Source organism: Fukomys damarensis, unplaced genomic scaffold, assembly GCF_012274545.1.
Source record: "Fukomys damarensis isolate Sample0158 unplaced genomic scaffold, DMR_v1.0_HiC HiC_scaffold_24, whole genome shotgun sequence".
In the NCBI taxonomy this organism is placed as follows: domain Eukaryota; kingdom Metazoa; phylum Chordata; class Mammalia; order Rodentia; family Bathyergidae; genus Fukomys; species Fukomys damarensis.
In genome coordinates, this window is record NW_022900936.1 from 28,269,503 (window position 1) to 28,282,610 (window position 13,108).

The following is a 13,108-nucleotide window of genomic DNA, read 5'->3' on the forward strand; positions in this document are numbered from 1 at the left end:
GCAAGGGAATTGCTGCAAGTCTGGGGCCAGCCTAGGCTACATAGTGAGTTCAAGGTCAGCATCAACTGCAAAGAAAGACCCTGTTTCAAAAAGGAAAGAAATAAGGACAGGGATTTAGCTCAGTGGTTCCTCCACCCGCCTCACAAGCACAATGTCCAGAGTTCAATCTCAGGTACCAGAACTAAAACGATCATAAAGAACAATGACTGGCATTTATTGAGGCTTCTGTATGTTCTGAGTACTTTATACGCATTGTTCCTTCTTAAATAATCCTAAAGATAACTCAGAGAAGTAACTTTACATCTCTGTTACATGTGTGGAAATTGAGTTATACCCATTGAGTAACTTCTGAAGTAAGTGAAGAGATAGTCTTAGAACCCAGAAATAAAGCTTTTCTTTAAGAATCAGGTCCCTGCCCTCCTTCATATCAAAAATAAAAAGTGCAAGGAAAAGGGAAAACATTTTGCTTTCAGGGATAGCTGTATGTGTGCATGCTACATTGGAAAACATACACAACTCCATAACCGGTGGTAGCACGTATGTTTAGTTTAACAGTTTTATCACCTTGTGACATATCATTCATAAAATATGCAAACTAATTTAATAATGGGTAAACAAAGAAGATAGGAGGAAAGCTTTTATGTCTATATGATCTGAGGGCCCTGATACAAACATTTTATGCTCCAACTTTTGGTTCCAAGAGGGTGAAATGTAAGAGTTCAACGCTACCTTTTCATTTACAGTTACAGATTGTGATGGGGGTAAGAGAAGATACTTAGGAGCCCCTGCAGCAGCCCTCGACATTTTACCCAAAAAGTATTCATTTCCCTGTCTAACTTTGCCTATTATTTTTTAAAGAAGCTTTATTTATTTAATCATGGAAGTGTAAAATTACAGTAGTATGCAATGATAGCTTTCATTTTTGTATTTCATTAAGCTTCATGTAACCCAAGATACAGCTCATACACTGCTGACTTACTTTCTGCTCATGTTTGTGCATGAGTTCATCTGTATTACGAACAGTACTGTAACTGATTGCTGTGCTTCCATTAATTTCCCTCCTTTTGGAATTTATGAAATGTTCTGCTTAAAGCTGCTGGGAAATGTTCTCACTCTATGCAAAAGTAATTGTACCATTCATTAGTCAAAAAGTCTGTGAAACGTATCATTTTGAGAGATTTGCAGGTATTCTCCAGATTGTAGGGAGATGATTGATTTTTATCAGTGACTTTTGAGAGAAAATGTTACTCTTCTGGATTAATTAAATTGAATAAATTCTAATGGAAAACTTTAGCCTGTGTCCTTAGACACTGTGTTTTCCACTGAGAGAGATTATGCAAAAGTGTATTATAAATGCACTAAAATCTGACATTTAAAAGAATTGGTTATGGACTGTTATTTCATCTAACAATGAAAACATGGAGGCAGCAGACATGAATAAATCAATAAATGTGCTTTTGATACAACATCCATGTTTTTGGTTTATTCAGCTCTGCAGTTGAAGCACCGGGATAGAAACAATATCATTTTGAATGATTTCTAAAGGTGTTTTTCTGATTATATTATTTCATTGTTTATAGCTCTTACCATTTCTAACATGCTGATTGCTGGTGTTTTGAAAACATAAATGCATCTTTCCATGTGACATTCTCTGTTTTTTTGTTTTGTTTTGTTTTCTGATATGTAGCATCTCTAAATAAATGTATGATTGCTTTCAGGTGGGAAAGGTGGAAAAAAGAAAAAAAATAAAAATTCCTCCAAACCACAGAAGAACAATGGATCGAACTGGGCCAATGTTCCCCTACCTCCTCCCCCAGTCCAGCCCCTTCCCGGTACAGAGCTGGAACACTATGCTGTGGAAGAGCAAAAAAATGGGTAAAAGTATTTTATGTGCCAGCCAAATGGCCAAGGCTGCATTCCGCTTGCTATTGTCCACTTTTGCCTGGGATCTCTTACTTTCCCTTCCTGCCTCTCCGCCCTAGGCATTGCACACACCCGTTTCCCTTGTTTGCACTGTCCATATATTTTTAGCTAGGAAATACAAAACAGCACAAATTGAGGTCTGAGAATCCTTGGCCCTCAAGTGCCTTAGATTGTCTGCAATCATGATAATGCAGCCTCCATTTATAATATTGCTTGTTAGTTTGAAAGCAGGTACCCACAGCTCTGTGAACTAAAGAGCCACTCCTGAGAAGGCCTGAAAAAGGAATTAAAATAACCTTCTTCATCATCCCTTGCAGTTCTCTAATGACTCGATGTCTGGCCATAGCAGGGCGCCACTGTAGAGCGCCACACAATGGGATAATTGTAGGGACCTGGCTAGAGGGTAGAACTTTAATCATCAGCTCTGATGGGGACTTAGGGACAATGAAGGAGGCTCAGGCCAGTGCACACTGTGTAACAAACCCTTTCTAAGGAAGGGAATTCCCTTTGAAGGCTTTTAAACGAGACCACTTGCCTTGTTCTTTCTCAAACATGTCACAAGGGTTAGTTTTCTCTGTTAATTCATTTTAGGGACAACAGCAGGTATAATTTTTGCTTCATTCCAGAAGCAAGCGGAAGTCAAAAAGCAACATCCTCAGTCTGTTTATCTATTTTAATAATTCTTAATGCTATATCTTCCTTAAAATTTCTAAGCGACCGTTTATTTTGACTGGGCCTTTGTGTAGCCTAAGCATACAGAAAATGGGCAGTTTTTCTTTTTGCACATTTTTTACTTAAAAATATTTAAATATAAACCAGTTTCATGGTATTTGAATGCTAGTCTTAGTCTTACTTTGGTTCAAATAAAGATCTCAGGCTGACTTATATATTTTTGTATTCCTTTAATTTTACCTAACTGCTACTTTTGGGCTCTCTAGATTTCTCTTCTAGAATGCTTGTGACATTTTCTTTCTTCAAAAATATCATTTGCCTTTTCCTCTATACACACACACCCACAGATGCACACACACAGATGCACACACACATGCATGTGTGTATACACAGACATATTTTCCCTGTCTCTCTCTCTCTCCTTCCAGAAGGCTTCATTTGTCTCTCTATGGTTGTAATGCCCACATTTATGTATGTCCTTATTGTTTTAGTTTTTTTAAAAATTTGCATTTGAAATAGGTAACTAAGAACACACCCTCTGTTATCTTGACTTTATTTTTAAAAATTTTTATGTTTTGGTACCAGGAATCAGGACCTTGCACTTGGCGGTGCCACTGAGCTACATGCCCGGCCCTTTTGTCTTGACTTTTTTTGTTTGTTTGTTTTTTTTGAGACAGGGTCTCACTGTATAGTTGAGACTAACCTGGAACTCACTATGTAGCCCAGGCTGGTCTTGAACTCACACAGATCCTCCTGCCTCGGCCTCCTGAGTGCAGGGATTACAGGCATGCGCCACCATGCCCAGCCTGTCTTGATTTAAAAAGATAAAATTCTGTATATGATATGTCACATGAATCATAAGCAAACAAACAAACAAGCAAAACAAAACCGCAGAGTGCACTTTGCAAAAAAAAGAAAAAAAAATCAAGTCCTGACCATTTATACATATTTGTAAATTAACTTCATTGGTACATTTTAGGTGCACATTATGATCACATTAATCATTAGGAATTTGTACCTGTACATGATATATCTTAGTTGTTGTTTCCCATTCCTGATCCTTTCTTTCCACCAGTCTATCTCTCCCTACTTACAAAAGCTCTGTTTCCATTTTTTCCCCTTTTTTCTCATATATTTTCTTTCCCTTCTTTCCTGCCCTCCCATTTCCCCTTCCCCTTTGAACTTTGCTTCCTTTTTTCACATTATCTTTTATACATTTGGGGCCTCATTTACACTTTCAGTTTCTCACACCAGAGACAATGTGATATTTACAAGTGTGTCCTGCTTGTTTCACTTAGGAGTATGGCCTTGATATGCATCTATTTATAATTGTTTCTAGTTTATCATTCTTTATGGCTGAGTAATACTCTGATACGGTAATCAGAAAAATGAGGAAGTGGTACTTGTAAAATGAATGGGAAGAGAAGTTAATACTCTTGACACTTTAGAAGCACAAAATCGCGAACTCAAATCACTTGAAATCTGTAGATGATTTTGAATTCTTTCCTTTCTTTTTTATTGAGTTTAGTTTTAAAATATATAAAACATAATAATGCCTATTATCCATTGAAACAAATCTATTTTAATAAAAATAAATAAATATCAAAAGAAATATCACTTGATCGTTGTGGAGCAAGATAGTTGAAAACATTTATGTGATGATGAAATAATACATGTTGGTACAGAGTTTTATCTTTTGATACATTGTTTTCAAAATTTTGAGATATGAAACGAAAATATTTCTCCATATTTGGAGATTGGCAAAGTATTTTAATATTCAGTCAAGGTACATATTATTAAATCATTTAATATTTTTAAATATCTCTATGATATTTAAATTGATAAGATATATTTAGAATACATATATATGTGTATATATGTATGTTGAGTATTGAAATTAAATAATATCTTTATGACATATGTTTGATTATTTGTTGTTAAATGTTTATTTCCCTTAACAAACGCATTTTTATAGAAATAATTGCTGTGTTCTTACCCAAAGCAATGATTATGTTATAGCAAGTCAATAACAATGGCAGCAAAGTTTGTTATCCTCATTTATCAAGGTAATTTCTTCTAAGCCTAACTTCTCAAAGTCTGTATCTCAATCATTTGTGATAAAAACACATTTAAAATCAAAATGACAAGAACAATTAAAAGCAGTACATTATCCCTTTTTTAATGTATTCTTTATACTTTTATGCTTTCTAGTGCATGAAATTCATGATACTGAAAAGGAAATATTGTACACAGATTATTCATTGAATATTTCATGGAAAAGATCTGTACAATGTTTGTATGTTTTAAATTGAAATCCTTATAATTCAATCTTAATGGTTTCTTCATTTACAGATTGCACACACACAAACACACATTCTAGGTAGCAAACTCTAGGTAATGATGTACAAAATAGTAATTTGCCTAGAGAGAGTGGTAATTATTTACAGCCTAAGGAAAACTTGTCTTAGTTGAGTATTGAAGCAAATGTTGAATCCTTTATTTATAAATAGTGGTACCCAAAAATGGAAGGCTGTTGGATGTCAGGCATGGGACCAAAATAATAACAAAGCATATTACTAAATACCCTCTATCTTGCCGGTGCACTAGAATAAATCACCAACCAACAGCAACAACAAAATCCTACCAGAGTCAACATTTGCTGTGCGAATGAAGAATGTTTTTCTGCTCAAAGACTAAAAGAATGAAAAAACAAACAAACAATAAAATATGAGAACACAGCAACATCTTTCCTTGAGAAACCCACCCTGTTCTGGTTTAGGTTGTCTTTCACTTATTTTTCACTATTCCTTATGCTCACACCTCTGTTGCAGTATTCACCATATTCTTTAAAATTGTTTCTCTGCATTCTTCAGTACTTGGTAGGTGCTGTATGGATTTGCTTAGTTTTAACCTTACGTGGTGTAGGAGATTTTATGAGGAGTTAGCCTGGGCTTATTTGAATCCTCACATGCCATAGAAGGATTCTGATGTTTGAGTATGAAGATGATGAGGACACCAGCTGGGAGGGCAGGTGGATAATGTACAGAATAGAGCAGCAGAATGGTGGATCTCAGATAAAGGATGAGGGAATTAAATAATGCAAAGACATGGGAAAAGAGGAAAATGAGAGATTTAGGAGATGTTTTGAATAACCATGGTTTTTAAGATATAGTCACTAATCTTGTTAAAACTTTTAGTTTTATTTTTAGCAGTTTAGATATCACCAGTTTTCTAAGCTTTGACTTCAAAATATTAAATATCAAAGTTATTAAATCATTGTCTATTTCCCCACATAGTAGACTAAATATGTTATCAGATCATTGTTCAAATGAAAAAGTATTTAATTGTTCATCCAAAAATACAATGATAGTGAATGTTAATTCTCATCAATATGAGTCTTCAGTTGAACAAAAATGTGTTAAAATATTTAGTTCCTAGATATAAATATAGTACATTTTAGTACCACCATAGGATGCTAAGAACTCAATAGTAATTAAATGGGAAACTGGTGCATTGCTTTGTTATTGAAATTAGTGATTGGCAAGATTTTTCTAGTGATGAACTTCATAGAATTTTATTAGTAATTTGGTATTTGTGTGTGGCCTTTAACAAGTTAGTTCTAATGCGATATGGATTTTCTGTCAACTGTATCATTAATCACCAGGAAAGACAGATAATAAAATGCTTCAAACTTCACTGACAGAATATCAGAAAACAAGTGCTTCCCTCAGAAAGATTGGTCAAAAACATTTTGGTTTGGCATTAGGAGCATTTTCACAGTCTGTCTGGGTTACTACAGGAAAAAGTTGAAATTCTATCCCTCAAGTAAGATGTATGTCCTTAAAATGTGAAGGAAACTATGGAAATTAAGCCTCAATGACAAGGGATTTAGCTCAGTGGGGCTGCCTCCTGCCTTGCAAGGTCCTGAGTTCAATCCCTGGTACCAAAAAATTAAAATTAAAATTAAAAAAACAAGAAAGTGAGCATCACAGTTCATAAAATTTCTAGTATTCTGATACCTTCTTGTTCTCCTTCATTCTTTATTACCACAAGCAGCCTAAATCTTTGTTCTTCCAGAATAGATTAAGGCGGATACCACAGAAATGAGACTTGATGGACACCATATCCTAACTTCTCTTTATCAAGTCCTTTGGATTCTTCTAGTCTTTAGCAAATATTTTTTTTCTTTTTCTTTTTCTGTTTTGATTTCACGGACTTTTCTCAGTTTTACTAATGCTGCAGAGATACAAAGTTTTCTCACTAATGTTGTAATTTCTTTTTGCAGAAAAAACATAGACCAGTCATTAGCAACATCCATCCTAGTTTAACCAAATAGCTAATGAAATATGTTTCAGTCATTTTGCACAATCAGCAATGTATTCACATAATATAAAAGTGGTATTTAAATGCTTAGGCTCTCCTTTGCCTGACAATATTCAAATAATAAAAAATAAATCAAATGCAAATTCTGACATTTTTTCTGTAACTTCAACATGTTATGCTTGTAAATACATATTTCTCCTTTTTCTTATGTTCTCTGTGTCATATATATCATATATAATATATATGTGAAATATATATCCACTAGATTTTTAGAAATAAAAATCATTTACTGTTCAAAGAATAGGGAAATTTTAGGAAATAATTAGCTCCTTCCATTTGAAATATTGAATATAAAATGTAGCTCTTTATTTAAATATTTAATATCATCCCTGGAAATAAGCCAGTGTAACTAAAGAAAGTGCACTTATTGCTCTATTGCACAAAATAAAAAATGCTCTTTAATAACAAGTTTTGTAGAGTAAATTTAATTTTAACTATGGATGAATTATAATAGCATGTACATTCCATACTCAAGCTGAGTAATTCTTTGTAATTTGGCTTCTTATCATATTTTTGTTTGATTTAATTATACTCCATTTAAAGTCAAGTAAATGTATTAAGAAAAGAAAGCTGAGTACCCTTATTAATGGAGCAGTTATGTATTTTCATTTAAAATCAATAAGTATGATTATGACCTGCCTGTATAAGGTATAATAGGTGTAACAAAACAGTGTTATAGTTCAATGTCCTAACCATAAGTTTGTTTAAATCCATATAAGGAAAATATACTATATACATGTAAAAGGCTAAATACTAAAATAAATTAAGTAGTTAAAGGCACCAGAATTGGAAATGGTATTAGATTGTGTATAATAAATTTTCAAATAAATGTGCAAAAATATTGTCAGTGCAAATTCAGGAAAGTAATATATCACTGCTAGCTGGTCTCATTAAGGACATCTTTATAAAAGATGTGAGATTTAGCTTGTATCTTGAAAGATTTGTAATTTTAAGATAGGTAAATTTGGAGGACTGTAATTTATTTCAAATAAGTTGAATTCTGTAAACAAATGTGTCAGGATAGAAAAGTACAAGGAAACAAAACAATTTAGAGCAGGAGATTCTTGTTGGAAGACTATAAAAACTCTTCTCTAAATGTAGGATGATGCTTAAATATATTTAACGGACATAATAGAATGAAGAGAAGTACAGGTTTTTATTTGAACCATTTTTATATTCTTGTACACACATTTGTAAGTGGTGGGCAAGATTGCTTAGAAGATAGGAAAAGTCTAAAGTAGCAATTCCCAACCAGACAATAAGTTACAAATGCTTTAAATAATACAGTCTTCAAACTGAATCTGTTGTCTCCAACATATAAAAGAAACAAAAATGGCTGCTCTAGAGAAATGTATTTTTGATACAGACTGGGCACTCATGGTTAGTGAATAAGCATATAAGTTTAACCTATAGTAATTTGCAGTATAGAAAAATTATCATTTGTAACAAACTAAAATGTGGCTGCTGTGTATGCTGTTAGAAAAGTTACTTAGAGTTATCCTATTAAAAAGTGAAAGCCTTCTAAAACAGAGTTTTCAGTTTTAAACAGGATAAATAGAAAGACATTCAAATGAAAATATTCAAAAAACATCTGAATATCTCCAAGGAACCAAAATATAAATATAAGCATAAATATAAATATATGTATGTGTACCAGAAGAATATGCCAAGTAGTGGGGGAAAAAAAAACAAAACAATGAACCAAGTCAGACAAATACAATATGGGAAGTAACTCAATGTAAGTACGTACTATGGAGTTCCATGGCAGAGAGGGTTCTCTAAACTTACAACATTTGAGTGAGGCTTGAAGGAGACAGCAGCTCTCAGAGGCAGGAACACATGCAGATTGAAAAACATGTATAAAGCTGCTGAAGGAAAGAGTTGGAAATGAAGTTAAAAAAACTAGGCTGATCTTCTACGGAAGGATCTTTTTAGCCCAGCTAATAAATTTGAGCTTTCTATTAGTTATAGTTACTGAATGATTTTAAACATAAGCATGATGTGAAGGATTTTAGAAATATAATCCTCTTTCTTGTATTGAGGATATGGTAGAAAAGAAGGTAAGAGCCTAATAGAGTGGATGAGTTAGTTTACACTGGAAAGAGACTGGCTGTTACGGAGGTAGCGATGAAGCATTGGGGACAGACTCACTTGGGAGATATTTAAGTGGCTGAATTTGTAAGACTGTTATATCCAATAACACTGTCAGTATATTATGTAGAATAAAAGGTTGATAGAGACCTATAATAAGGGAAAATGAAATTTAAACACTCGATAGATGATCAATCAGCTCTCGGCATGTTCTCTTGGTGTACGAGGCTAAACAAGACAAGGAAGTAGTTAAATCTACAAGCCCTAAATTCATTAATTGTCTTTAATTAGCAATTTGGTGTTTCCACATGAGTAACTTTACTGAGAAGTTATTGCCTTGTGTAACTGTGGGATAACAATTAGCTAATAAGGTCTTTAAAGTATAAACTGAGATATTTGAGATAACAGATGTAATTACAATTGGAAGTTAAGATAATAGCCAGGTGATTTACTGTGGTAACACCAACAAGAGGAAATAAACGGAGAGAACAATTTAGACACAATATGGTTGTTACTTGTTGCCGTATAATTGTGTGCATTCTTACATGTTTTGATGTGCATTCTTTCTTCATCTTATTTCAGCTATGACAGTGATAGCTGGTGCCCGCCATTACCTGTGCAAACATATTTACACCAGGGCATAGAAGATGAACTAGAGGAAGATGAAGACCGGGTCCCAACACCTCCTGTCCGAGGCGTGGCTTCTTCTCCTGCCATCTCCTTTGGACAGCAATCCACGGCCACTCTCACTCCCTCCCCGCGGGAAGAGATGCAGCCCATGCTGCAGGCTCACCTGGAGGAGCTGACCAGGGCCTATCAGTTTGATATAGCGAAACAAACATGGTAACTATCCTCAGAGGGGGATAATTTCAACGCAGAGAAGTTTCCTTCACACAAACTCACAAGAGATTCTCTAAAACTATGCAGATAGGATTTTAAATTTTTGTATAGTCCTTAATCATTTAGATAATGAAAATGACTACAGAAATGTTAAATAATTCATCCAGAGTCACTTAACTAGTTAGGGAGTGAACAGAGGACAGAATTCAGATCTGCAGAATTTCAGGTTAACATGCTTTTGGCTATACTGGAGTCTTTTCTAATTCACGATTTAGCTCCAATTAGCTTATCCTTGAACTCACTTTTAATGTCATAATAAGACTCCTTTTAAATTCTTTGAAGTGCCTGTGGATAATTCTGTATGTGGTTATGAATATGTAAATATAATGTTCTACAGATCACTTATGACCAAAGTTAGTTATTAAAAGGCTATATTGGGACTGAAGAGAAACAAATCAGAAAAACAATATTAGAAATGGTAAGTGCATCCAAAAATAACTCTCCAAGACTAAGTTAAAAGCCCCAAGTTCATTTTTCTGATCATTTCATAAATTTTCATAAACTACAGATACAATCTACTAAGACATCTCATGTGAATATGGCAAAAATGCAAGGAGGGCCAAAATTTACAGTTTCATAGAGTTGCTTTTTTGTATATTTTTCTCTCAAATAGTGATATATAAGCTTCCATACTTGAAAAAAATCACCGTGAAACACCTTAATTTGTTTTCTGTTGACTTATACTTTGGGCTTAAAATCAGAGTAAATATTTTAAATTCTCTTTGCTTTTCTGATAGTTGTGGGAACTGGGAAAGTTAATAAGGGGATGGTTCTTATACTCTGCTAATAAATTATTTTTAAAGTATAGCTCTAATAATTACCATGCACAAGAATATGTCTTAAAGCAGTCATAAGCATATCATTTTCTTTTCTTTTTCTTTTTTCTTTTTTTGGTACCAGGGATCAAACTCAGGGCCTTGCACTTGCAAGGCAGGCAGTGGCTACACTGAACTAAATCCCTGGCCCAACATGTCATCTTCATAGAATGAAAGGCATTTAAACATTTTCCTAATTAGCATTTTCTCAAAACTTAATGATACCTTACATTTAAACCATTTTATGAGCTGGGCATGGTGACACCCTCAGGTGGCTGAGGCAAGCGGATGGCTGTGAATTGAAGACCATTGTGGGCTACATAGTGAGTTCACGGCCAGCCTGAACTACATAGCAAGACTCTGTCTCAAAAAACCAAACAAAAAATATATTATTGTATAAAATATCACTATTTAATTTAAAATTAACTGCTTAAAGAATGATAGATGATCCTGCAAATTAAGTAATGAATACATGTAGTTTGGTCAAGTATAGCATAGACTTTAGCTCATGGATTATTGATTTTGTCTGCTTTTGAGAATTATTTAGAAAATCTTAAAATATACTGATACTGCCTTCAGATTGATCTTGATTTCTTAGTTCAGGATTTGAATGAGAGCAGCTGAGATTGGGGTCAGTGCCATGAAGGTCAGACTGCCTTACTTGCTGTATGGCCTTTAGCAACTTGCTTAGCAGATTATGATATAGCTGTCTCATTGGTAAAATGATGGCGATAATAGTAATGGCCCATTTACAGAATTAAAGGGTAGTTCTTATAACCACCCCATGTCTGCTGCCAAGTACAAGTTTCAAAGATCCCCAAGAACACCCTGAGGTTGAAAGGTTTATTAGAAGAATTTATAGAACTAACTGGAAGCTATTATATGCAGATTTTCAGTCTATCACAGTAAAAAGATACAAATTAAAAGTCAAGCAAGAAATAAGATTTTAGTGCAGAATCCAGGAACATTCCAAAGGCAGAGTTTCCAATAGTCTTCATCCAGTGGAGTCACAGAGAGCATTGCTTTCTCAGTGAAGAGTGTGACAATAGATGCAATATTGTTAACCAGGGAAATGAACACGAGCCCTTTGGCCTAGATACTTTATTTGTGTCTGTCACATAACTTACCTCAATATCCAACCCATCCAGAGGTTCTGCTAAATGGTGTGACTTGAGTTCTCCAGCCTTCCCCATAGATTGTATTATGAGGCCTTTTGGAATAGCCTAAGATGTCCAGGGGAAACAGAGACTCCTTGACTGGACAGAAAAATCCTAAGAGGTTAGACATTGCCTCTTAGGAATGGGGAAGAGAAACATAATCTCTCCTGTGTCAAGGTTAAATTTTTAGTTATGCACCATAGTTTTTGAGAAAGTTCAATGAGTTTTCATTTGCACAGTACTTAGAAAATTATGATGCATATTTTGCAGTTTTGAATATTTTGTTATTTAGAAGGGTTTGAGCTTTCACTTGCGTTATTCAATAGTCTCTTTGCACACTTAGAGAAAATTTTTCCACTTAGTGCACAATGAGTATACACTGAATGGATACACAAACTAGCTTATTTCTACTGGCTGTAAGAACTGGGTGCTGTTTCCTTCTTCTAAGTATATACCTGCTTAATCCAACATCTTTCCTGAATGCCTTAGGAGCTCTACGTGTAGGAGTTGTGAACCTCTGTGAGCTCATACCTCTCCCTTCTAGAATAGAAGTGCCTCTTCATTGGGGTTGCACAATATGATGATTTATGAAGTGGTAATTTCCAATCTCCAACTCCAGGTATTCTGTTCGTACTGCTTGATGAAATGCATAGTATAGTGCCTGCTGCTAAAAGATATTTACAAATGTTGTGTTCCCTGATCCTGTACTTCACTTTGCCTCTCAGTTCTGCCTAGTTTAAGGAGCACATGTTTTTATCCCCTTGAATTTTTCAGCAGTGCCAATAATGCTGTAACTCTAGGATGTTGGCATCTTCCATCCAGCTCAAAACCAAAGTTCATTCTGACACACAAAAATGATTTGTAAATATAAATATCGCCTTATATCCAGTTGCTCAACACTTGGATCTCTCCACCCCTGCTTCACAAACACAATTTGAGGCAACACTTACTGGAACACATGCTAATCAGTTCTCAGAGTTTTGTGTAATAGTTTTTAGGAAACTTACTTTTTCTTTTTGACTTTTTTTTTTTTTATTGAGTTTATTGGTACATTTAGGGATACAGTACAGTTACATTCATTGTTGGGATCATGTACCTTTACATGGCAAGTCTTGATTCTCATTTTTTTCCCCTTACCTCTGCCCTCCCTTCACCCCCTCCTCCCCT

The 13,108-nt window shown here is 34.5% G+C and overlaps 1 protein-coding gene across 12 annotated transcripts in view; it reads left to right on the top strand.

Moving 5' to 3' along the window:
* Positions 1-13,108, top strand: part of Robo2 (roundabout guidance receptor 2) — a 1,584,609-nt gene that overhangs the window by 1,539,428 nt on the left and 32,073 nt on the right. For all 12 annotated transcript variants that reach the window (XM_010645674.3, XM_010645673.3, XM_033768136.1 and 9 more), the window contains 2 exons: positions 1,719-1,875; positions 9,652-9,912. In XM_010645674.3, the coding sequence (XP_010643976.1) occupies positions 1,719-1,875; positions 9,652-9,912 (418 nt within the window). The remainder of the gene's footprint in view (positions 1-1,718; positions 1,876-9,651; positions 9,913-13,108) is intronic.